Below are 24,673 nucleotides of genomic sequence, written 5' to 3' on the forward strand. Positions count from 1 at the left end.
TTTTACTCCATAGGAAAATTCTAACTTTTAAGTTGGTAATTAGTCATGAGGATAGCTAATACTATTAATACTCAAAATTTTACTGTACAGCTGTTTAACTGTGCATGATTAGAAGCAGTTATATATTCAAGTTTGATTATTTTCATGCAAATCCATGGCTGGCTAATGGGGAGAACAGCTGCTGCTTAGCAACTGGAGGAGCAGAGAAAGGGGGTGACTTGCTTTAGATCAGAAAACTGGATAAAACCTTAGAGAGAATACATACAGAGTTTGGAGACACCAGGGAAAATAGGTGGTAGTGCTCTCTAACTGTGATGTTTCCTTTTGCAATTAACTCCCCATGGATATCAGCATTTTCAGGTAATGAAGGATAAACTACAACAATTTTTATATTTAATAGACACATAAACACACGTGCGTGTATGCACAACAAATATAATATGTGTTAAAGGCAAACTCTGACACGCAAGCTTAACGCAGAAGAACCCAGAAAAAGACTATGTCTGTCACCTACTGTAAAGGCTAAACTGACAATACTATCAGTGCTTTTTAAGACTTCAGCACCCTAAACTTGTGATCAATTTAAGCTACCACAAGCCTACAATGCTGGAAGAACCATTCTCTTTTTCCTCCTGCTGCTCAAACTCACCCCCTGCACTGCCTCCTCCTCTGTGCAAGCACAGGCATTCACAGGCACACACACCTACATGATGAGATAGATCAGGGACCTTATCTAGGTTAAAACCAACCCCAATTTTTTTACCTGGACCACTTTTATCCAGACCAGTTGCAACTATTCAAATGCTTCCACTGGCATGAGGAGGGCAGGAGACTTCAGTGACAGCACTGATTCAAACCTTATCTGAAATTATATTCTTACCTTGGCGTGATCCTGGAGGCTAACTTCTTCACTTGATTGCAAAAAGAATACAAAAAGTAGAAGTGTGCTCTCAATCTGTAAAAAATGAAGGGAAACTGAAAAGATGCAGCTCAGAAAGCATGGGAGTTCCATATAGATTACTAGTTGAGAGATGTCTGCATGGCTAAAAGACTTCCATTTGGATCAACCTATTTACATCAAACAGGAAAGTCGCTTAATTTTTCTGAAGGTACCTTTCAACATTTTAAGGATTTGGATGAATAAGCTCATATGAACAGAAAACTGCCTCTACATTAGGTATCAACTATTCTTGTCTCAGTCCTGCTGTCTTCCTTTCACTGTAGTTCTTCCTAATTCAAAACACAGTCCTCTCTGCTTTCATAAATTAAATAAAATTTTTGTAAGGAAATAGAAGACTATGAATCACCTGCTTTAATGAATCTTGTTTTGTGCTTCTAAAAAGTTAGTTATTCCAGCTACCTACACTATCCTGTTGTGGGTTATTGGATTGTTTGATTGGACCTTGGATTATATTCCAGCAAGCTGAGATGCAGTCACACATTATACTCTGCTGCCTATGACCGTGACAACAGAATATAGTAGCAGACTGGTATCCCCTAGCACAGGGGTGGACAGCTGATGTTGTGGTATCTTAAATTTATGCAGGAAGGGCAAGAGCAGATTTGCCAGTGCCTAAAGATGTTCAGTGAAGTAACCCAAGTGGTGGGGAGACAAAACCTCCGGAAGCTAGACAATCAAGTGACCAGAAAGACAGCAGAGCATGGAAGGAAGTAACACGAGAACAGAACAGTGTCCATACCTAAGTCTCATGGAAACTGAGGGAAATGTATTATTTAAAATGCAGTAAAAAATGTATTCACATAGCAAGAGTCAGAGATGCTATCTGGTAACGTAGTAACCAAATCAGTAACCTACTAGTGATTTATGAGCCTTTGTAAAATTTAAGTACTCTTTAAGAAAGTATTCTTTTAGTTCCAAAGGTGTTCCAAATATTAGCCTTACAAATGTAAATATCTGCCAAAAAAATTAAAATGGTAGCTCAGTTATTCTTTAAATACAATGAAAATAGTTTAGGTTTCAATCCTGTTTCAACTAATTACTTATATGATGTACACTTTCTTGATAGCTAGGTAGTTTGACTTTTCTTTCGTTTGCATAAAAATGAGTTTAAGTGAAACAGAAATGAGCTAGAGAAAATAAACAGCTTACATAGAAAAAGAGTAGAAAAGGCAAGCTTCCTGTTCATTACAATGAAAAAATGAAGGATAGCAACTGCCTGACCTGTCTTTTGTTTAAATCTAAAACCAAAACATATATAAGTGAAATGTGAAACATATGTTTTACATATTGGACTTCTGTCAGATTTTATAGATTTGTACGTTTGCCTCATATCATCCAGTCTTGCACGCATAAGTAACAAAAACATGCTAAGTATATATTTATACACTCAGCCTTTTTACAAGCGTCCACATCGCAAACTCTTTCGATATGTGGTGTTTTTTCTTTTTTTTTTTTCCCTAAAACCCCAGCTCCGAGACAAAGAGACTGCAAGAGCAATCTCAGTGCAAGGATTTTGTTATCTTTTTCAGCGAAAACCTGCACTGGAAAGCCTGAAAACGTGAAGCAAACTCATCCTAAACGCCCGGGGACCAAATAAGAGAACCCTAAATCCTCGTTATTTTTAGCAAATTGGCGGGGGTGTGTGGGGGGGAGATTCGTAGATTTCAGGACTAGCAATAGCTCATTTCTTCGCGATTAACGCTGACCTCCAAGCTGTTTTCCTCACTTCTGCTGGGGTACAAGAAAGAGGGCGTTTAGCCCCAGGCTCGGGGTGCTCCCCCAGCTAGAGAGGGCCTGAGGCTGCGGCCTCGCTGCTGAGGTAGGAAGGGAAGCCGCTGCCGCCCCCCCCTGCCGCCCCCCCCCCCCCCCCAGGCGGGGTAACAGCCCAGGCAGCTCATTGCCCGACCTTTATTCTCGGGTCGCAGGAAGGTAACGGGCAGCCGCGGAGTGGGGGCGGGGAGGAAAGAAAGAACAGCGGCGACCGGGGGCCATGGGGAGAGCGAAAAGGGCGGAATGGGACGGCGGGGCACGCTGCGAGGCGGCCGCGGGGGGGCCGCTAACGCGGGGCCGAGCCGCCCGGAGGGGGGCGGCGGAGAGGCTGCGAGCAGGCCGCGGCCCAGCCCCTGCCGCTCCGCCGCAGCGCGCCTGGCCCCTCCCCGCCGCCACCCGCACGTTCGGCAACAGCACCAACCGCCGCCGCCCTTCCGCAGGCCGCGCCTCGCTCCCCCTCCCCCCCTCGCCCGCCCACCGCGCGCAGCGACCGTTACAACCGAAGGGGGCGCAGGCGACGGCGCAAGCGTTACCTGAGCAGCGCCGCCGCCCCCCCCCCCCCCCGCGGCCCCGTGAGTAACGACTGCAAGAGGCTTCCCCGTCTCCCTCCTCGCTCCATTCGCTGCCCTTTCCTTCCGCATTTTTTTTTTTAACTCCCGCAGCGTGCGGAGACTCACCTTCCCGCAGCGAGACGGCTCAGCATCCAAAATGGCGGCCGACCCAGCTTAACCCAATCCTGGCCCGGCGGCGTTCCCTCGTCCTCCCCCCACCCCCGGCCTGTCCAATCCGCGGCTCGGAATTCCGCAGCCTCGCCCCGACCTCGGCGGCCGATCACCGAATCATCGAGCTCCCCCCGCCCCACCCCCCGCTTCTTGCCACCCAGGGAAGAAAAGGGTGGGGGGGGAGAATAATAATTTGGGGGAGAAAAAAAACCTCCGAAGCCTTACGCACGTCTGCTGAGCCGGACTGGTGGGGGGGGGGGATAAGACACCTCTCTCCCTCGCTTCCCCCCAAACCATGGCCCGTCCTCCCCCCACTCCCCCCAATGGTTGCGTCCGTGACATCATCATCATGGCAACAACAGCTACAGCCCGGAGCCGGGCAGCCGCCGCCGCCGTGGTGTCCGTAGTGCTGAGGGAGGACGGGCCGGCGCTGCCCCTGCGGCGCTCGCGGCCCGCCGGGCTCTAGAGCCCCCCCGGGCGGCCCCGGCTGTGCGCGCGCCCGGCGGCGGCGGGGGGAGCGGAGCGGAGCAAAGCAGAGGGGAGGGCGCGCGCGGGGCTGTGCGCGAGGCTCCGTGCGCGCGCCTGCCTGCGGGGGGGGGGCGCGCGTGCGCGGGCGGGCGGGCGAGGAGAGGCAGGCGGGGGGCTGCGCTCGCTCGCTGCGGCGGGGGGAGCCGTGCGGGCTCCGCGCGCGCGCGCGCTCGCTCGCTCAGTGCGTGTCTCGGCGGCGGCGAACAACATGTTCTCAGTGAGGATCGTGACTGCGGACTACTACATGGGCAGCCCGCTGCCCGGCCTGGACCCCTGCCAGTCCCACTTCCGAGAGGCCCCGGCCAAGCGGGTGCCCGTCGTGAGAGTCTTCGGCGCCACCCCTGCAGGTGAGGCCCCCCCTCCTGCCCGCCGAGGCCCCGCCGCGCTGCCGGTGCTGCCGCCGCGCCGGGCCCGGCCGCCGCCGCCGCTCCTGCTCTTTGTGGCTGGGTCGCGGTCGCGGCCCCCCCCCGCCGCGGCGCGTCTCACCTGCCAGCGGCGGGCCCAGGCGGCGCCGCGGGGTGGCGGCGGCCGGTGCCTGCCCCGGGCGTCCCCGCGGGGCCAGCCCGGCGGCGCCCCCCCTCCCCCCCCCGCCCCGCCGCCCCGTTACCGGTGGGGGGGGGGCCGCGCCGCAGGTGCGGGGCCGGGCGGAGCGGCTTTGTGCGCGGCGCGGGGCCGGCGGGGCCTGGCGGGCGGAGGGGCGGCCGCCGCGGCGGGCGACAGCGCGGCGCTTCAACATGGACGGGCGGCGCGGCGCGGCGCGAGTGGCGGCGCGGGAGGTGCGCGCCTGCGGGGGGGGGGGCGCCGACCGCCGTCGCCAGTGAGACTTTGCAGGACTTGCGAAGTGGGGGCTTGGGGCTTCTCATTTTATTTATTTATTTATTTATTTATTTTCCCCCTGCGCGTTTGATCTCGTGCTAGTGTGTTACACGCTGCCAAAACCAATAGGCACTGGTGCTGCACTGCAGAAGGGAACGTCCTAACCGCTGGCCACATGTTGCCCCCTGAGACTTCCCAACGTATCATCCGGCTGCTGCTTCTCCTGCGGGCTCCTTGTTATGGTCTCCTACGTCTCAAACGTATTTCCAGCCACCAGCCTTCTGTTCAGAAATCTAATATTTAGGAGAATTAATATTTATCGTAGGCTTCACATGCGTTAACCAAAGTTGAAAAAAGGCCTGCTCTTTGAGCTATTAGACGTGTTAAGGGAGCATAAGCAATGATCCTTATGTTGTATAATACTGACTTTGGGAATTAAGGTGTTTCTGCATATTTTATTGACTTACATGTTGAGAATGAGGTATTGGTTGTATATGTTAAATGTTAGTCAGGACAGAAACCACATAATAAAAAAGCACAATAATGACATCTTTTCCCCTCACCCAGTTATCTAGGAAAGAAGGTTTTTCATTTTGTTTTTTAGAATTATCTGTCTGCTTCCTCTTTAGGCACAGAGGAATGTGAGCTATTAAAGCTGCTGTGATCTGATGCATCTGCAGCCCCAAGTTGCTAAGTGGATGAGTGGGATTAATAGATAAAAATATTGAAATAGTGGGACCTATTTTATTGTAGTTCTCATTTTGCATACAAAGGAGATATTATGTAGTAATATTTATGTAATGGCATGAGTAACTATTTCATTATTAAAAAATGCAGAGCCTGAGGTCGTCTGGCAGGTAGTAGGCTTTGTGTGTGTGTGGTTAACTCATTAAGGCTTATTTTCTTAAAATGTTTAGGCTATGCCATATCATGAATGTGACATCATAAAGTAAACAATAACGTAGTTTAGTTGTTCAGCTATTAGGAACACAGTAGGAAATCCTTGGTTTCCCAAACCATGAACTTTAATGTTAGTTTGCATAATAGAAGTGTTTCTAATTCATTTTGGTTGAAGAAGACACTTTACTGCAGTCTGCATAGGAAGTGTGACTTGGTTATCTTCTGTTTATTTCCTTGTTAAACTTTTTAAGAGCTTTTTTCCTTTCAATCCTTTTAATAATGTTTGCTAATGAGCTTCAAGAACTTCATATTACTTCTCTGTGCCTCTTTTTTTTTTTTAAAGGAAACAAATATAATCCTATCTTTTCAGAGGTGTTTGAAGTAAGCAGTCATTGTCAAAAGTAATGTACATGATTTCAGAGAGAGGCTATCCAGTTATTTATTTGAGAGTTGAAATGTAAAATAAAGTATAACCATTTATACCTATATTGACATTTCCTTTAGGAAAAAGGAATAGTAAAACCAACTTCTGATATACCATATAAAACAATAGTACGTATTTACTGACTGGCTTATGGGTAATGTGGTGTTTTTATTCACTTGAGCTGGCCTGGATAGGGATGAGTGCTTCTGATTGGGTTTAATGTGTATGTCTTGCCTGCAGGAAAGGTGTTCAGTTGCAACACTGCCTGTGTGACAACAAACAACTGTGCCTGTATAGGCTGCTTGCACGTTCAGTGTGATTAGTTCTGCCTGAATCTTAGTATGTTTAAAACAGTGTGTCCATGCTGTGCAGCTAATTGGCAGTTGGGTTCAGAGCGGACTCCAAATTCCACCTGCTGAGTGAAGGGAGATTGATTGGTATATGAAAGTTGCTTATGCAGATATTCAGAAAGTGAAGTATCTAGCAGCACTGTGTCTTGTGTCTAGTACCAGCTGTGGACATTGGTTCTGAAGGCAGCTAGCTATTCTTTCTCTCCGTAAGGGAGTATTGTGTTCAGGGAGGTATATGAATGACAAAGGTTTCCAGTATTCTTATCTTTGAGGTTTTTTTGTTTTGTTTTGTTTTAATAGTCCCGTGTTAGACAACCTAACAATTAATTTGTAAAGGTTTGTCTGTGCTATATATAAAACTAAAATGATTTTTGGTATGGTGATTGGGGGAGGTAAAACCAGATTTCCCTTTAAAAAGAAATCTTGCAAGTTCGTCTGCCTCTTAGAATGGACTGTGTTGGTAATAAGGTTTTACAACTTTAGGTCTTTCAAAGAAGAAATCTCGTTCTGTTTGGCAAGACCACGCGAGTCATGTTTTGGTGTCCTACATCTTTGCCTAAGTAAGAGTTTGAAAGGCAAGGAGTCAAAATTTTGTTTAAGCCCAAAGGCAGTAGCTTGTTTTCTATTTTCTGTTCTGTGAAATATCAAGAGTAAAAACCTGACTACAATAACAAAGGTGGCGTGAAACACTACTAGAATTTCTGTTTGAATGTATCTTAGCTGGTCTGGCTATTTCATTCCATTTCAGCAGTTTGGTATTTGAAGCTGACTTGCCAGAAGTGCTGCAGCACTGACATGGTTGTCATACGATGGAAGCAGTATTAATTCATGCTTTGTTGTATAAGATCATACGTATTATTTGATGTAGCAGTCTTTGTATCTCTAAAGGAGTCTCGTAATATTGCTTCTTATATTTAAAAACATTAGGTTTTAATTCACTAGGTAAGGCTGAACTATGAAACAAAATTTCATTATCTTCTCAGGCAGTATTTCTTTTCTACCAGCTAGCAGTTCTTGTAACTGCTTCTTATAAAAACCTTTGAGAAATTGCAATACCTGTTTATTACAATGAAAGCATAATGAAAATTGAATTTTCTGTTAACATATGGTCTTTGGCTTAATTCGTTATTCCTAAATTGTCATTCTTGTCACTAAGTTGTGGTATAGGAAGGTGTCAAAGTTGTGATTTACTTCCTGCTAGCTTTTGACCATTTCAGGTCTTGGTGTTTTTCTCAAGACTTACCTAACTACTTCAAAAAAGTGTGTGAATGCTTAGTCAGACATTTCTGTCAAATATTCATTCAGCTGCAGGAAGACAGAACCAAACTCTAAATCTGTCCATAAAGAAATTAAGGTGAGATTGCATGTCATGTTAGGAGAGGCACTAATAAATGAGCTGAGGTTGCTAATAATACAGGTATCACTTCCCTTACAACACAGAGGACGAGTAGCTGAGGACACGTCAAGTCATAAATCATATGCAATGTTGATTTATGATAACAAATATTTCAACTACCCATTTTAAAATATAAAAAATACAGAATTCTGATTGGGGCAGGGTTTGAGGCTGACACACAAAAATAGATAAACATTTAAAATTACATTGAAGGATTTTAGCTGAGAAATGTCTGCTCAGTTGACAGAAGAGTCTCTTGAGAAGGCAGATTAGGAATTTACCTAAGAAAAAGTGTGTAATTTGAGGAATAATATAACTCTGCTGTCCTCAATTGCCAGTATATATATTTGTCTCTTTGGAAGGCTTTTGTATTTTATATTATCGCTGATTCAAGAATAAATTTTACTTCAGCACAAAACTCAGCCAAAGAAGAGGATGTTTTAAAGTTACTTTTGTATGCTTTTGACCCTGAGTTCTTCTGAGACTAAGCTTAGTTCAGAGGAGTGGTTGACTGTTGGCAAAACCTGAATGCATTTCAGGTGAATGTTTGAACTGAGTTTGGTGGCTTCACTTCTCCTTGGTTTTCCGAGGGAGGGGGAGGGAAAGCAGAGGCAACTGCTCCAGCTTGGATCTGGCTTCCTTCCAGTGGCAGTAGCTCTGGTATGACTCAGTGAGGAGGCCTGCTTATCTTCTTTCTTCTGTACTTCCCTCCCCTTTTTCCCCCTTCACTGACCTGGCTGTATATCTGATCCCATCCCAGTACCACTGCAGCTCTTTCTCTCCTCCCTGGCTTCTCACTTGAGAAGGAATGAGCTCATCACAGGAATTTGCTGCTTCCTACACTCAGTTCATGATTATTCTTTTTTTCCTCCTCTTATTCTCGCTACCATTCCAGACGCTTTGTCCCACGATGATCATTCCTCATAGCCTTCTCAATTTGTTACCCCAGTGCTTACATCCAAGCATCATTCCAGTTGCCACTACTTCCCATTTCCCAGAAGTGGGCACTTCTCATTAACAGTCTTTAAATCTCTTCTGTGGCTTCATAGTAAGGGTATGAGGATGCAAAATAGTTGATAAGGCCACTGTGGTGAGGCTCATGCCTCCCCCTTCCCTATTCCCCTCCACCCCCCCCCACCCCCAAAAAAGCTAATGTACAAGTATTGATAGGTGTTATTCTGTGGACTGCAACATGGCCTAGAAGATTTTCAACATTGTGCATTGTAGCTCTGCATCCAGCATGCCATTTCTGCGTCTTGTACTGGCAGGCTTCTCATACTTCTGAAGAAGTATTTGAAAAATAGCCTCATGGCCATTTGTCTTGCTGTTCTCCAGAGGTTTATAGCTCCTACAAGATGTGAACGTAGATGGAGTAGGAATGAGGGATTTGAGATACTGTATTTATTCTGAGATGGCTTTCAGTGTTCAGGTTTTGTCAGTGATGTGGTTGGAGATCATTACCTAGTAACTTTCCTTGATTTTTAAAAAGAAAGTTTTCTAGGGTTTTTTTTTTTTTTTTTTTTGGAACAGCCTTCTACTTTTTTGAGGCATTTGTTACATGCTTTGTATAGATGGACCACTGGGTTGTTAGAGCAGTGAGAGGCTGCCTGAATATATTATGAAATTCTGTTCTGCAGACATGAAACTCATTCATTAAGAAGCAAATTTAGTTATCTGTGTATATACTGCTTACTTTAATTCTGTTCTTTCAAGTAAACCCTAAAATACTATGACAAATTCAGTGTTTTAACTGGAATCCAGACATACTGGTTTCATAACCATTGTTCTGTTTCCTCCTGTAGAGTACCTCTTGGTCAATCCTTTGAATCTGTTTCTGCTTTCATAATTCAATTTTTTAATATATATAACAAACATGATATGCTTAGAGCTCCATCAGCTGTAGACTTCAAAGTGTTTCACAAAGTAGCTGCATCTTAATTGGGTCTAATATGTAACTTGGAACTAACTTTTATGATCGGTGCATCTGGTAGTAGACTAATACCTTATCTATCTGAGATATTATATCCAGTTCTGTTGCCAACTTCTTATGGTTTCTTTTTGGCTGTTTGCTGAAATATTTTCTTTCTCAGTCTGTAAAATGAACCTCCTCAAAATAATGCGTCAGTCTGAAAATAGTTGTCTCTATTACTATTACAAGAGTAGCACATGGATATCACAACTGAGCTTGGCAGGATTAGGCAATGTGTAAACACGCAGTGAGAAACAGTGCCTGCATAGTAATTTTTGCAGTCTAAGTAGATGAGATAAATTCCTGGAAGAAGGAAATGACTGTACAGTAACACCCTGCTATCCGTTTGTCCTCAGTCTCTTGTTTCAGAGTTCCAGGGTTGACCATTTAACTGTTCTGCTGCTAACTGTTGTCGTTACCCTGTTTTTGTCCTTTAGCCTTGTTTGACTTGGTTGACCTTGGTGTTCAGTGGGCCTCTGAGAAGGATGATGACCACGATGGAAATGTAATCTTTTGGAAAGAGGCGACAAGAACACTCACACTGAAAGATTTACATTGGATGTCCAGTGTTATAGAGGAACAGCTGAGATCTTTCAGAATGATCAGACAGGGTCACTAGAGACTTAGAGGTTTCGGTCTCGTGTTACAGGAGACCTGCTGATCAAAATCTCAGGCCAGTAAGCAGTCAATTTTTTTTTATTTTTTTTTTATTATTTTTTTAGCAACCTTTGCTCCACCTCATCTCTTTCACCTCATCTGTCATTGGATGTTGAGATGACAGTTGATGAACTTGCTTCTTGCTTTCCATCTGCCATGTCTTGTGTACAGGGAGTTAAGAAATGCACACAATTTAAATACACAGTACCTATCTCCTCTGTACTACATTAATTCTGTGGGAAAAATTGTTTCACTAACTGTTGAATTATTTCACCTTTCAGGAACACATACTTGACAGATAGTAAGGTATACCTGTATAAAGGAAAGAATGGACTCGCTTAGGGTCCCACATCATATCAGTAGCAGAACTGTTAGTACAATGAAGATATTATTGTCTCAAATCAGAGAGAGGTTTTCTGTGATACCACTCTGCCCATTATTAAATTAATGTAAATAATAAAATAGTGGTTCCTTTATGTATTGAGCAAAGTTATAGTTGAAGTAGCAATAGTGAAACATTAAAGCCCAGACTTGATTAACAGAGTACAGGGACTGGGTGGAAAGATCTACCATGAAATCTATATAGTTAGGCTGTAATTACACTGTTATTCATGATGCCTATATATATTTTGGTGAAAACAATAATTTTGAGGAATGCAGTGGAAGAATCAAATATATGAGTTTGCAAACAGGCAGTATTTTTCTGGCAGTGCTACAGTAGCTTTGTGAATATGAAGACAGAGCCCAAAATATGCAAGAGTCAAAATTACAAAAAAAGAAAAAAAAAATTGGTACTAGATATATGGACTGTCTAAAGTGCCAGTGTTTTTCTGCATGAACTTCATTTATGTATGTTAAGGTTCTTATCTTTCAATGGCTGTGTTTTATTATGGAGAAGTTTTAAGGTATATAGAAGGCTTTTTTTTTAATGTACTGCCACACTTGCTGATGGGGGGGGGGAGGGGAGGGGAGCACATGTGGCTCATTAGGAAACCATATGATGTCTCTGTGCTCCAGACCTTCTCTGTCCTGTGGTCAGCATGTAGACAGCGATTCCAGTAACATCTTTCCCTGTGCACATAGATACAGCCCCTCATGGTGACTGCGTGTTCATGAGTTCACGTATGACCTTGATGTAGATGCTCATGCTTTCACAGATTACTGAGAGTTATTTTGTCAGCAGTGAATATCCAGGTGCTCTGTGCAGCCTGTTCATGTGTCCAGGTAAACAAACTTGCACCCAAAGGCTGTGCAAAGTGTGCCGGGTAGCTGGCTGTAGGTTGGTTACCCTACCACTGTAAAAGTAACTGAAAGATTTTGGCAGTGTTAGTGAAAACTGATTGAGATTTGGAAAGAAGAAGAAAAAAAAGAGTATTCACTACAGATACCACTGCTAGTTTGGGTTTGTCCCTCAGTAACAGGCTTTTTCCCCAAAATTTCAGAAAAGCAGGAGCAACCACTTCTTATTTACATTCAAGATGCACCTCTGTGCTGTTTGCTGACTAAACCAGTGTTTACTGCAACAAGGCTCTATGTCCTATTTTAGGTGCAATATCAACATGCAGTACTCGGTGCGAATACTGAAAGGGCTGTGGAACGTTGTACCTAATCCATGATACTTGGCATTACTCCTCAGGGGTGGTATACAATACAAGTTTTCAGAGTTTTGTATAATGAGATGCATAATGAGTCTTTCATTTTGTATTTGAAACTACCTGGGTGGGTTTCTGCATAACATGGATGCTATTAAGCAGTGGGAATTGGAAACCAATTCAGCCCTCATTTTTGAAAGTGCTACCTTCAGAGCTGTAATGAACAAATTTTTATTGCTGTCATCCCTATTATATTTAGTAACCAGATGAGGTGGTTATTTTCTGGAGTTCTCAATATAGCACCTTTTACACGTCCCTTTAAGAAATTCCCTATTTAACCTAGCTAAGATGTTATAACACACTTTCATTGCAAATGAATCTTCCTTCATGTTCTTGTATGTTTTGTTTTTATTTATTGTCTGTTAAGCAAATGGTTGTGTGGAATTCAAATTTATAAGCAGTGAAGCCTATTTTACTATCCGTAGTGAATTAGAAGAGATTACAGGCCATTTACTGAGTTGAAATAAACTGAAAATATTTTTATAAATACTTGATATCAAATATTTTACTTTTTGCACTGTTTGAATTAGCTTTATAGAACTGAGTCTTTACTATCTTTACTGTTAACCCTAAATAGTAGTAGTAGGTGAAGAATAAACAACCTAGTTCTGCTCTGAGCATTAGCTGTTTCTCCATGTCCTACAACAGAAGTGGGTAGTGTTTGTTTTTGTTTTTTAAAACTCAAATTAATGTTCATAGAATCACAGAATCATTGAGGTTGGAAGGACCTTCTGGGGTTCATCTAGTCCAACAGCCTCCCCCCCACTCAAAGCAGGGTCAACTGGAGCAGGCTGCTCAGGACTTTGTCCAGTCAGTTTTGAATGTCTTCAAGGATGGAGTCTCCACGACCTCTCTGAGCAACATTTACGTTTCTCCAGCCTATAGAGGTCCCTCTGAATGGCACTATGACCACCTGGTCTGTCAACCACTCCTCACAATTTTGAATCATCTGCAAACTTGCTGCGGGTGCATCTGTCCCTTCATCAGGTCATCACTGAAGATGGTAAATAGTATTGGCCCCAGTATCAACCCTTGGGGTACACCACTAGTGACTCACTTCCATATTTCCTTGTTGCAGGCTTCTTCCTCTAACTTAATCTTAATTTATCCCCCCATTGCATATCTGTTAGATGTAGTTCAGAGCTCTCTGGTGTGTGTTTTGTTGTGGCCTCTTCCTTTATTATATTATCGTCTGGGTGAAAGAACACACATTTCTATTTCATTCCTGATTCAGGCAAGGTTTGTTTTATAGTGTTTAAAAACCATACCCGTTATGTGTAGCTATCTCAAGTATAGTATGACAATGTAAAATAATAAATCTTTTTCTGTTTTTTTTTGGTGGAGTGTTTTGCTTGAACACAAAACATGGGAATGATTAAAAAAAAACCAAACTGAATGTAAGTCAACATTAGACTGAAAAATATTGTTCTATATCAGAAATGTAGTTTTAAATTGTCTCTTGTTTTTCTTACTTCAGAAAAATGGTTGTGCGTATATGTTGTGCATAAACTAATTTAACTTGCCCTGGTAATTCAGGCCATTCTTTGTATTATGTTTTTTATGTACGTTTTTTTAAAGAATTTGTGGAGTCACATACGCTAGACTGGTTTGTAAACCTTTCAATCCCATGTAAAGAAGATCCTAGTATATTTGCAGTCTGGATTCCTGTTTCAAGTTTGATTGCATATTAAAAAAAAAAAAAAAATCGATGGGAAGCACAGAATAAAGTTCTATTAAGCATTTACAGATTGTGCCAGCATGTCAGGTTTTGGTGAGCTTGTGTTCTTGTGCCAACAGTTGGAAACCTAATCAAGGAAATAAATCATTGTTTTTAACCACTGCTATAATAAAGATGAAAGACTTGAGAACAGAACCCAGTTGTTCTAGGCAGTTTGCAGATAATGGTGAATAGTCCTCACTCCAAAGAAATTATGTTCTGTATAAATGAAATGTTAAGAGGTGTAGAAGGTGTGATGTGTTGTGAAAACAGATGGCATGGCAATATTATTAGACTTCTTATTTTGAAGTGGAATTTTGTAGGAGGGATTGCCTGAATGGAAAAACAGGAGAAGGGGAGGATGTGTTGAAAGTAAGGCTGTGGAAGGAAAGGAATATGTAGAGCATGTGAGGTGAAGGAGGTGGGGGGTTGGAAGAAGGAGAATGCTGAGAGCCAGGGCCATAGAAAATATTGATGTTTAAGTTGCAGCAACAGGGACCAGTTATCTGAGGTTGTTCCCTCTTGGTTTTAGTTGCTTTGGCTCTTGGGACTGATTCATCCCCTGGAATTTCTTATCTCTAGACTTGTGGCTGAAAGTAGATGAGGTGTTATGTAAGGTTTAGTGCTCTGTGCAATGGGAGAAGAGAAAGAAAACAATGTACCTAGTACTGAGAGCTCTTCAAAATGTGTAGAAATTAGTGAACTATAATATTCTCATAAGTACTTTGCAATTTGTGTTGCTTGCTTTCTTGAAAATTTGGTTTATTGCTTTTAGGGTAAGAGATGTGAAAATGCAAATAAAACAAATTCTGAGTTTCTGGTGTTCATCCTCTTAGTGTATCAGTAAAAATAGAATAGAAAGCCAGACTTGCAGTCTGACTCTGTAATGTAATAAATGCTCAAGAAAATATCTTTTGGGAAGAGAAAGATAGGCAGGCCTATATAATGTAGGTATGTATGTAGGTATGTAGGATGTGTCAGGTTTTAAAAAAAATTGAATGAGAAACACTTTTTCAAGCGATCATCTCTCCTTTAGTGTAAATTGACTTTCAGATGCTTGTTCCTATGTCATGTTCTTCACTTGCCTCCATAAAAATCATACTTGTTTTGTGTAAGCTTGCGTCATTGGAGAGAGGAAAAAAAAAAAAACCTTAGCAACACCTTATTCTATCCAACTCTGGTCTCTGGCTTTTTCAGAATGTAATTCTCTTATGCAAACCATTAGCAATGATACATTTAATTTGATTAATAATCTAGCTTATGGAGCGGACTTTTAGACCATTTAATTTCACTGAATGTTTGAATTCCATAGCTTCTAAAGGATGAGTGATTGCATTTCTTATGTATAGCACCCTCAGAGACTTGGTATTTTGATAGCAGAACATTCATAGTCAGTGGCTGAAGCTTATGCATTTGAAAACAATATTGTGGAGATAAAATGCTGATGGAAAAATAACAGTGGAACAGAGTGGAGTTGGTCAGAGAACCTTGAGGTCCTTGGGTAAGGATACTTCTTGTGCATGACTGATAAAAGGTAAAGAGGGGAGAGCATCTTGTGATATACAGTATGCTCTAGTAAATTGGACAGCTCAAGTGATTGAGGTATTTTCTTGAAGATGCAACAATCCAATTCCCCATATTCTAATAGCTGCTACAGTAATTATGTTGTGAATTAATTCAGCACTGTAGCAGTTAACCTTAACTATAGCTTTACCAAATGCCAGAGAATGTTTTTAGAAGTTACACTTTTATTTTCTTAGCTTGGATGAAGGAGGCTCAAGTGAGCAGAAGAATTTACATTTTGCATATTATGTTCTCTGTTTCAAAGCGGACAAATCACAGAATCTATAGTTGCGGTTGGAAGGCATCTCTGGAGGATCAGCTGGTCCAACCCCCCCCTGCTCAAGCAGGGTCAGCTAGAGCAGGCTGCCCAGGACCCTGTCCAGACAACTTTTGAACATCTCTAAGGACAGAGATTCCACCACCTCTCTGGATAACCTGTTCCAGTGCTCAACTGTCCTCACAGCGGAGAAGTATTTTCTTGTGTTCAAGTGGAATTTCCCAGATTTCAGTTTGTGCCCATTGCCTCTCATCCTGTCAGTGGGTACCACTGAGAAGAGTCTGGCCCCATCCTCTTTACACCCTCCCATCAGGTTTTCATGCTCACTGATAACATCCCACCTGAGCCTTCTCTTCCTGAAGCTGGACAGTCTCGGACCTCTTTTCAGCCTCTCTTCTTACAAGAGATGCTCCAGTCCCTTAGTCATCTTATGGTCTTTCGCTGGACTTGCTCCAACAGGTCCAGGTTTTCTTGTGCTGGGGAGCCCAGCACCGGACCCAGCATTCCAGGTGTGGACTCACCGGTGCTGAGCAGAGGGGAAGGATCACCTCCCTCAACCTGCAGACAGTTCTCTTTCTAATGTAGCCCAGGAGGCTGCTGATGTTCCTAAACTCCCTACATGTGCCAGCATAGTGTCTTGTTACCGTTTGTGAGCCTTCTGCAGGACTTTTTAACTCTTCTGAAAAACATTTCATTCTAAGAACAGACTTAAAGAAGGGGTAAGAGCATGGTAGGGACTAGGTCAGCACTGGAGGTGCATTTGACTGTAGGGGTCCTGTGACATTCATGCTTTTTTTTAATCTTGTGCTTGTATGTGTCTCAGATTCCTTTGCAAGTGTTTTCTCAGCTGAAGGAGACTTTTTTTGGAGGAAAAAGTTGATTAATCGTATAAGTGGGAATATCTAAATACTGTCTTCTCATTATGGATAAAACTTCTGGTATTACAGAATTGATAAATATAGGCAGAATTGTCAATGACTGTCTTTTAGTTCCTTTTGAGATTTTAATAAATCCATTTTGGAGAACATCAGGTCAGTAAGATTGTAGTGTAGTATTTTTAACATCTGAAGATAATTTGTTATGAGGGTTAGGGGAAGCACAGGTAGTGTTTAAAACTTGGTAGTACAGAACTGACTTTTTACAGCTGCTTTCTTTGCAGCAACCATCAGTTAAAGCTTCAGGCTTGATCATACAGTTGAATCTGTGTGAGTGACTCTAAGCTAGATTATTTCTGACAAGCTTTCAAATCTAGTAGCTTGCATTCTTTCTTTTATATTTAGTTAATAATTTTAAATGTTTTATGATGTGCTATATTGAACTGGAATTTCTTAATCCAAGAGTTTGATGTAGTAACAGTAACTCTGCATAAATTTTGCTTTCTGAAGTCATCCAAATTTATTTTGACTTGCATTTGGACAAATACAGAGGGCAGTTATTAGTGCTTTTCAACTCGGAAGTCATTTAGAAGTCATTCAGCTTAGAAGCCATTTAGTCAGGATGGGGGAAGGGAGAGATTGATGTAGTATATTTGCTGAGCCAAGGAGTTTTGATGGGGGGATTGCTTTTAATGGAGGTAGGCTCAGTCTGTTGCCATCAAATAATTGGTTCTTCATGTTAGTACAGTATAGCTGAAGTTTTGACTGTTCTAGAGCTGAAAATAAGCTTTTGCTGTCTATTTTGAGTCTTTTATTATTTTTGATGTTGTAATGGGTGATTAAAAAGGTAAATGATTTTTACCCGTTGTGTGTTCTTAAATATTGCATACTGCAGAAGCTCTTCAGAAGAATTCTGCTCTGTTTCAGTTTAATGAAACAGTAAAACAGGTTACTACTAGATGTAATACCTCCCCATGAAGATTATGGGGAGAGAAATACATGAAGAGAAAAGGACCAAGGGGAAAAATAAAGCACAAGGAATTAGAGGTCAGTTCTATCTGGTGTTCTTGAAGCTGTCTAAGCCTTTTTCCTTCTCCGTTGTTAGAAACGGTTTCCAGGCTTCTTCAAATACATGTAATTGATCTGTTATAGATACCAGCCGTTCCTTACTGTGTCTAGATAGGATGGAGTGGAATATACTCTACTATTCAGAATATAAACCTGGCTCTTTAAGACTTGTAAATCGTATGTTTCATCAGCAACCTTCAAGAACTACAGTCTTCATGACAGAATAGAAGTTAATATAGCTATTACACTATCCTGCAGTGTGATTTTTGACAAAGGTTTCGGATTTTAAAACTTAACACCGTTTTAAGGCTTCACTTTTTTGCAATTAATATGTAGTTGGAAAATTCTGTAACTGTTGTACTGATGTTCCTTTGCTTACTTACAGCTGCCAGTGCTCCTTGGAGGCATGCTTTTCAGGTTTTCACAGTGACAGTGTGCTGGACCTTCACTCTGACTTTGGAAGTTCTCTTCCCCCTTCCCCCTTCCCCCCCCCCCCCAACTGGAACACTGGAAACCCCAATTGTATTTGACTCTATGATTACTTTTACAATACTGATCAATTATTTTTAAAAACAGGATTTTTCTTTCCTCCTTGTGGTGCTTGTATTGCTCTCTATTTTAAAAGAAATGTGAGGGAAAGATTTTATTAAATGTAGTTCTATCTAGGTGATGTCTTAAAACTCCCTTTATGAAAGAAAATGGAATTACATGTTCTGAAGTACAGCAGCTGTTTTACAGCCTCTCATTACAACAGTTGTTTTGCTGAAGTACTGTGCTTTAAGCACTCTATAATTTGAGTATTTAAGGTATTGTGATTATTAATACACAATATAAAGGAAGATTGTATTCTCTGGTGTTATTATGTGCAAGCTAGGACTGGAATTGAAAGAATGTGTTTCCCTTGTGTGTAAGGAAGTAGTCTGTCTTAACCTGATTCACTTTTCTATTTTTTGATGGTTTTTGAGTTGACCAACAGAATCCACCACCATGGCGCATTACATATTTTACAAGGAGAAAAGTGTTTTGTTCATCAACACGTTTTAGTAGCTGCCAGCATTTAGAACAAGGAAATCTGCAAGTTGATATTGGAGGCTAGCCGTGTAAAAGGGTAAGGCACCAACTGCTTGAAGTGTTGTTTTTCTGGCAAATAGCTTCTGTGTATGCTCTTCTCTAACTTAGAAGTAAATCTGATCTGAGGTAGTTGCTGATTTTGTGAGTTGTTTGAAGTTTAGCTCTGGATTAGTAAAGCACAGGTCACATCTGTAGTGAAAATTGTTGTTGTTTGGCTGTTTTTGTAGTTGCACAGTGAGGTCAAGAGCTCTTTTTCCATTCAGGAACTTCATACACATTTTAAAATCCGCTCAGTTGCAACTGGACATCACTGTTTCTCATTGCCAAGCTGTATGTTTAACTATTTAGTCTAAAAAGACTTCTAAAAACGTTCTCTCATGAGGCTTAGTGGTATTTCTGCAAAGGCCCAATCATAGACAAAAGGCTTTACTTTAAAGAGGGTTTGTAATGGTTGGAATTTTTGCAGTTTTATATTGGAATTTGCTCAACCAGTTAAGAAACCTGTAAAAATCAGACATTTTCTACTGTTAGTAAAAGACCTGATTAAAATGGAGCAACTGTAGTACAGAAAACAAACACAATTCTACCTTTTCCAAAATTGAGAAGTAAACTGATATGAAAGGAATTATATAAGCAATTAAAACTTGCAATTTCCATTAGGTGAAAGGTGGGAAAAAGGAAAATGCATTTAAAAAAATAGAATATTTATGCTTTATAAGGGTTGAAAGAAGGTTAATATTTATTTAGAAATAAGCTGCCCTTTTTCCAGTGGGGAAACAAGTATCTGTGTTCTGTAATTGTCTGTTGTTAACAGAGATCTTGATCCCCTGATATTGAACATTAGCAGCCACAATAACAGGATTAATGTGTTTAAAAACATCACAATTAAAGTTTTGTGTTACCTATCCATTGCTGTGGGAAAACTTTTGTGCTTTGTGTATAAGGTTGAGTTTTTACTTCCTTATGACCACAAATTTTAAGTAATTTCTGCTTTTCTTGCAGTCATAACTTGTGGTTTTGTGTCGCCCCCTTCCCAGTTCATGTCCCAAAGAGAATTTTATGCATCAAGACCTGAAAACCTTTTTATTATAGCAAGATAAATCAAAACACCTGCCATATCAAACCATTGGCCTTTTAAGCAATACATGTGTTGTTTGGTCATTACCTTCTACTGTTACTAATTACAGTTACTATAAACTGGATTGAAATCTTGCAGGGGAAGAATGCCTTCAACCTGGCTTTTAAGGATTATGTTCAGATTGAAGGCTGAGAATCATGTGCAAAACCTTTGCAAAAACATCTGATTACGTCTTTTTTCTTTAAATACTACATCTCAAAGATTTTTTGAGTATATCTCTCATATATAGACTTTGATAGTCTCCTGTATGACTGTGCATTTCTGTCAGTAGCTATATACACAGCATTCAGAAAGATTTTGTACTTAAAAACTTAAGTAATTTTTAATTTGGTATTATATAATTTTGATGTAGCATCAAAATGCAGGGATTGAATGACTTGTACAAGGTCATAGAAGGCCTTGAAGTGGAATTCATTCCACTTCTCGCCTTTAGGTATCTCAGTTGCAAGATCATTATTTAAGATAATTTATATGTTAATAATACGCCTCAATGTTTCTAACAGTTCCTCAAAAGATATGTGACTTGATGCCATAATTCTGTGTGCAGATCTGTAAAGCTGAACTAATGAGCAGTAGAGTGGAAACAGACATTGTGGAATATGCACTGAAAAGTCTTACAACAAAGGGTGTAATTAAAAGTTGTATTTTGAAGGGAACTATAAGTTAAGATGGCTGTGTTCATCAATTCCAGCCTATTTCATTGAAGTACGTGCTTTTTCATCATGTGTGTTAATAAAGCTTCTTGAGTATTCTTTACTGATAAATGATTTAAAAAGGACTCATAGCACAGCATTTTGCTCTCTGAAGGTTTAAGCTTTTGCTCTCTTCTGATGTTTTTGAACCATTTTCAAATATAAGTCTGCATGCATGCTAGTACACTTTCACTTTATAAATAAATTCTTTGAAGGATAGTCCCTGACACGGTTTGGCTTGTGCAGTTCCTTTCTTTAAAAAAAAAAAAAAAAAAAAAAAAAAAAATCCTGGACAGGGAAACTTGGCAGACAGTCATATTGGAAAATAATAAACACGCCTTTGCCAGAAGTGTTTAAATTTGTTACGGTCATCTGGTCTGGACTAGTAGCTGCTTAGAGATCTATGAATAGCAACAGTAAAGGCAGAGGAGCAATTTTTCTACAGGCGTAGGATTGAAATTATCCTTATTTGGAAGTCTGCCTTTGTCATCAAAGAATTAGAAACATAATTTTTTCTTAAAGTTTTTCTGAAGAAATTAGTGATATATAGTGATAAGTAGAATTTGCATTTTTTGCTGAAACTTTCATTTTAGAACAAGACAGTGCAGAAACAGCCCTGGTTGCCCTGGTGAATAACCTTCTTGCCAAAGACAAGAAAAAATAAACAGCCTGACAAACAGCTTTTAGTTCTCAATCTTTTGGTATTTTTAATGACAATTCTTTTCTGCTTTTCCTAGAAATAAAGTAGTGCTTATCTCTTAAAGGGCTAGAGCCCCTGAAGTTCTAATAATTGGCTTCAGAAGACTTACTATTACCTCCTCTCAATGCAAGGTTTTCAGGTTGTTTTCCCAGTCTGCAGCCACCACTCATTAATACCATGTAGTAGTTACCCTCTGTGTGAGATGGTCCAATTGGTCTGTTTTTTGCTTTAGATGGCATTCTTGATTTATTTTAATTTAAGATAATTGATAAGGATTTAAAATCAGCAGTTAACTGCTAGTCTCAACTCTGCAAAAAATACTTCTTTTAAAACACACATGTTTATTCCTGGTTATGGTCTGTGTTCCCTCCACTTGTTCAAGTGCCTGGCTGTCCACCTGAAGAGTAAGAGTTGAAGAGCAGTCTGATGGTCAAGATGCTAGAGTGTGGTTTTTGGTTTTTCCATCGATTTCCTGTGAGACTTGGGAAAATGCTTCAAATACCTATAAAAATATAAAATGTAGTGGAAGAAAAGTTCTAATTTGTAAATTGGCACAGTGAACTGGTAATTTGATCATAATAGTATGAGTCTAGACCAAAAGGTGAAAATACAATAATGTAGAGTTATGAATAAAAAAAGATACCCCTTCTTTCCTTCGTTGTCCTGGACTTTGTCTTTGCTATCATTACTTTCAGATTTTTTGTTCTGGGTGCCTAAACATGTTAAGTGTGTCAATTGTTTCTTAAACCCATTGTAAATAATGGCATCATTATTGTCTGCAGCTTCTCAGTATTGAATTAAACCCTTTTTAGCTGTTCCCAGCAGGACCAGGAGCCTGGACAGCAAAAGAGTTTCATCTTGCAAAACAAAACTGATAACACTGATACTGGAAATAAAATACAAATACATCCAAATCTGAAATGCGAGAATGAGAATATTTGTGTTCTGTCACTGCATCCCAAATTGGTGTTCTTGGACACTTTCTAGGCTTGAATGAGGCCCTGCATGTGCTTTGAAATTTGGTCAGAGTTCACTGAATTTTGGGAGAGTTGCAGGTTAGAATTGAAGCACATCTCCTACTCAAGCTTACCATGAGGATACAGAAAAACTGCTTGAGGGCTTGTAGTCTTCCAGTCCTCTTACTGCAGTTCTTTTTGAAAGGCAGATAAGCAGATACTAGGCTCTGGGAAAGGTTCTTGGAGGATCTTGGTGTGAACAACTGGAATATACTAGAGGTAAATAGATGAATGAAAAAACATTGAGGATGCAGAAACACTCGGTGTTGCTTTACAAGGTTAATCTGGGTCTTTGGATTCAGTTGCTAATCTTGGAGCTCTCCATGGGGTAAACAGCTGCAAGGGTATCTAAACACAAATGTGAATAAATCAAAAGCTATTTCCAAAGAGATGAAGGCAGTCACTTCTTTGAAAATATGTTCAGTAGCTTCTAGTCCTCTTTGTTTTCTTTCAGTGCTAGCTTCTACTGTTCCAGTAGTTGTACCATGGGAATACAGTGGTTTGGGAAGATTACCATATGTGTATTCTGCCATCAGCTGAGGAGGAAAAAAACCTTAACGCTTCTGTTTTTGTAAGCCCTTGAGTAAAAAAACAATAGAGCCACTGAAAAAAAACCAACCAGTATGAAACACACTGATTTAAAATGTTTGCTTTGTAATAGTTTCATCGCAAGGTATACTCAAAATATGTAAAACTACATCTCATTGTTAACCTGTATTTTTAGCCCCAAGTTTTAGCTCCGTTATTATGATAAGGAGATTTTATCCTATTTACTTACAAAAAATGTACAATGTCCTGGGAGTTGAATGGGGATTTTTTTTTTTCAGTTTTTGTCTCATTGCTCCCTCCTTTAGCCCTCCTTTTACCTATCACTTAGCTCTAAAACTCTTAGATTCTTCCCCCACCCCAGGTCCCCCCACCTCTGTTTTTTATACAGGAACCCGTTTAGTCCACGTGGACCTTTGATTAAGCAGTGAGGCATCTGGATTTTGTTTGGATGCTGTTATTTCAGGTTGTAGCAAGGAGCTTAATGAAGTCTTATGGGTATCTTAAATGAGGGATGTCCTCCATCCTATTACTAGAATGTATAGCTTTTAAATAGATTTCAGATAAAAATTGAGGACTTACTTTGATCCAACTCATAGATTTTATTATTATTATTATTATTAGTGCACTGGGAAATGCAAGTTCACTTGCCTTCTTTTTAAAGCATTCCTGTTGCTTTTGGTGATCTGTTCAACTCAAAGGCTAAACATAGTAATATTTAAAATGTTAAACTTGCATAGGTCTTGCATATGACTTCCTTTTCTGAACATGGTAATCGGTAGGCATAAATTTTTCAAAGCCTGAATTGATGATGTTCTTTTAGAGGAACTGTGTATGCAATTTTGTACAAAGTATCCTGTTCCTCATCTTTTTAGATTTAAGCAGGATTTTTTGTAAAGCCAAATTTCCTGGAATATCAGCAGCAATCCCAGTGGACACAAGAGTATCTTGGGAACATGGGTAGACCTCCAACTTGTTTTCTGCTGTATCTTTGTTTTCAAATGAGAACCAGTTCTGTAACTGTTATTGCAAGGAAACATTCAACACTCAAACCAAATAAAACTAATAAAATACTGTCTGCTTGAGCTGTCAGAGAGCTTGAAACAATAGCTCAGAGGTATGAACTAACCTATTCTTAAACTGTGCCAATTTCAGTGCCAACAGTGATGTTTTAAAATGTCAGAGTACTTTACTCTTTCACTATTCATCAAGCTCTAGACAGTAGTACCATATTTATATGCATCTTATTCGCATTTTGAAAAATGCAGAACCCAGACAGGCTGAGAGAGAAAATAAAATGAACAAAAGAACATATGTATGCTAATATTAAAACTAAACAGTGGCAAATTGTTAAATTGGCATGGCTTTTTGGAAGTAAGTATTGTCAAAGTTTAGGCATGCTGATAAAATTAGTGTTAGATCATGACACTTCAATTTTAGGGGGTGCATATGTTCATGGGTGAAGTTTAGTGACATTTATTTCCTTGAAGAAAAACTACCTCAACTGCTTTCTCTCTTATTTATCTTTGTTGATGGAATTAAGTTTAATTGTGATTAGATGGCTTAAACTCTTGTCAAAATACCTTTGAATAGAAACTGAAGTCCAATTTAAAAAACTAGAATATATTTAATAAAATTATACCTTATACCTCCATTCTTTGAGATATTCAAAATCTGGCTGGATAAGGCCCTGAGCAAGCTGCTCTAGCTGACCCCGCTTTGAGCGGGAAGGATTGGACTGGATGATGTCTGGAGGTGCCTCCCAACCTCAACTGTTCCATGAATCTGTCATGTAGTAGAAGAATTGCATTAAATTTAACTAGATTAAAGTAAGTTTATTCAACTAGTTTTCATTTCAAATACTT

The 24,673-nt window shown here is 40.6% G+C and overlaps 1 protein-coding gene and 1 long non-coding RNA gene across 9 annotated transcripts in view; one reads left to right on the forward strand and one right to left on the reverse strand.

The window, feature by feature from the left end:
• Positions 1-3,526, reverse strand: part of LOC106489680 (uncharacterized) — a 52,069-nt gene extending 48,543 nt beyond the window's left edge. For 5 of the 8 annotated variants that reach the window (XR_001293443.2, XR_010883774.1, XR_001293446.2 and 2 more), the window contains exons 1-2: positions 3,409-3,508; positions 881-955 (exon numbers count right to left, since the gene is read on the reverse strand). This is a non-coding gene — a long non-coding RNA (uncharacterized lncRNA). Of the gene's footprint in view, positions 1-880; positions 956-3,408 lie in introns of all 8 variants that reach the window. The other 3 variants (XR_001293445.2, XR_010883770.1, XR_010883772.1) reach the window with 3 other exon arrangements.
• Positions 3,527-4,139: 613 nt separating this feature from the next.
• Positions 4,140-24,673, forward strand: part of REV3L (REV3 like, DNA directed polymerase zeta catalytic subunit) — a 123,073-nt gene continuing 102,539 nt past the window's right edge. The window contains exon 1 of the mRNA XM_067293846.1: positions 4,140-4,328. Within this exon, the coding sequence (XP_067149947.1) occupies positions 4,190-4,328 (139 nt within the window). The 5' untranslated portion in view covers positions 4,140-4,189. The remainder of the gene's footprint in view (positions 4,329-24,673) is intronic.

Source organism: Apteryx mantelli, chromosome 3, assembly GCF_036417845.1.
Source record: "Apteryx mantelli isolate bAptMan1 chromosome 3, bAptMan1.hap1, whole genome shotgun sequence".
Classification (NCBI taxonomy): domain Eukaryota; kingdom Metazoa; phylum Chordata; class Aves; order Apterygiformes; family Apterygidae; genus Apteryx; species Apteryx mantelli.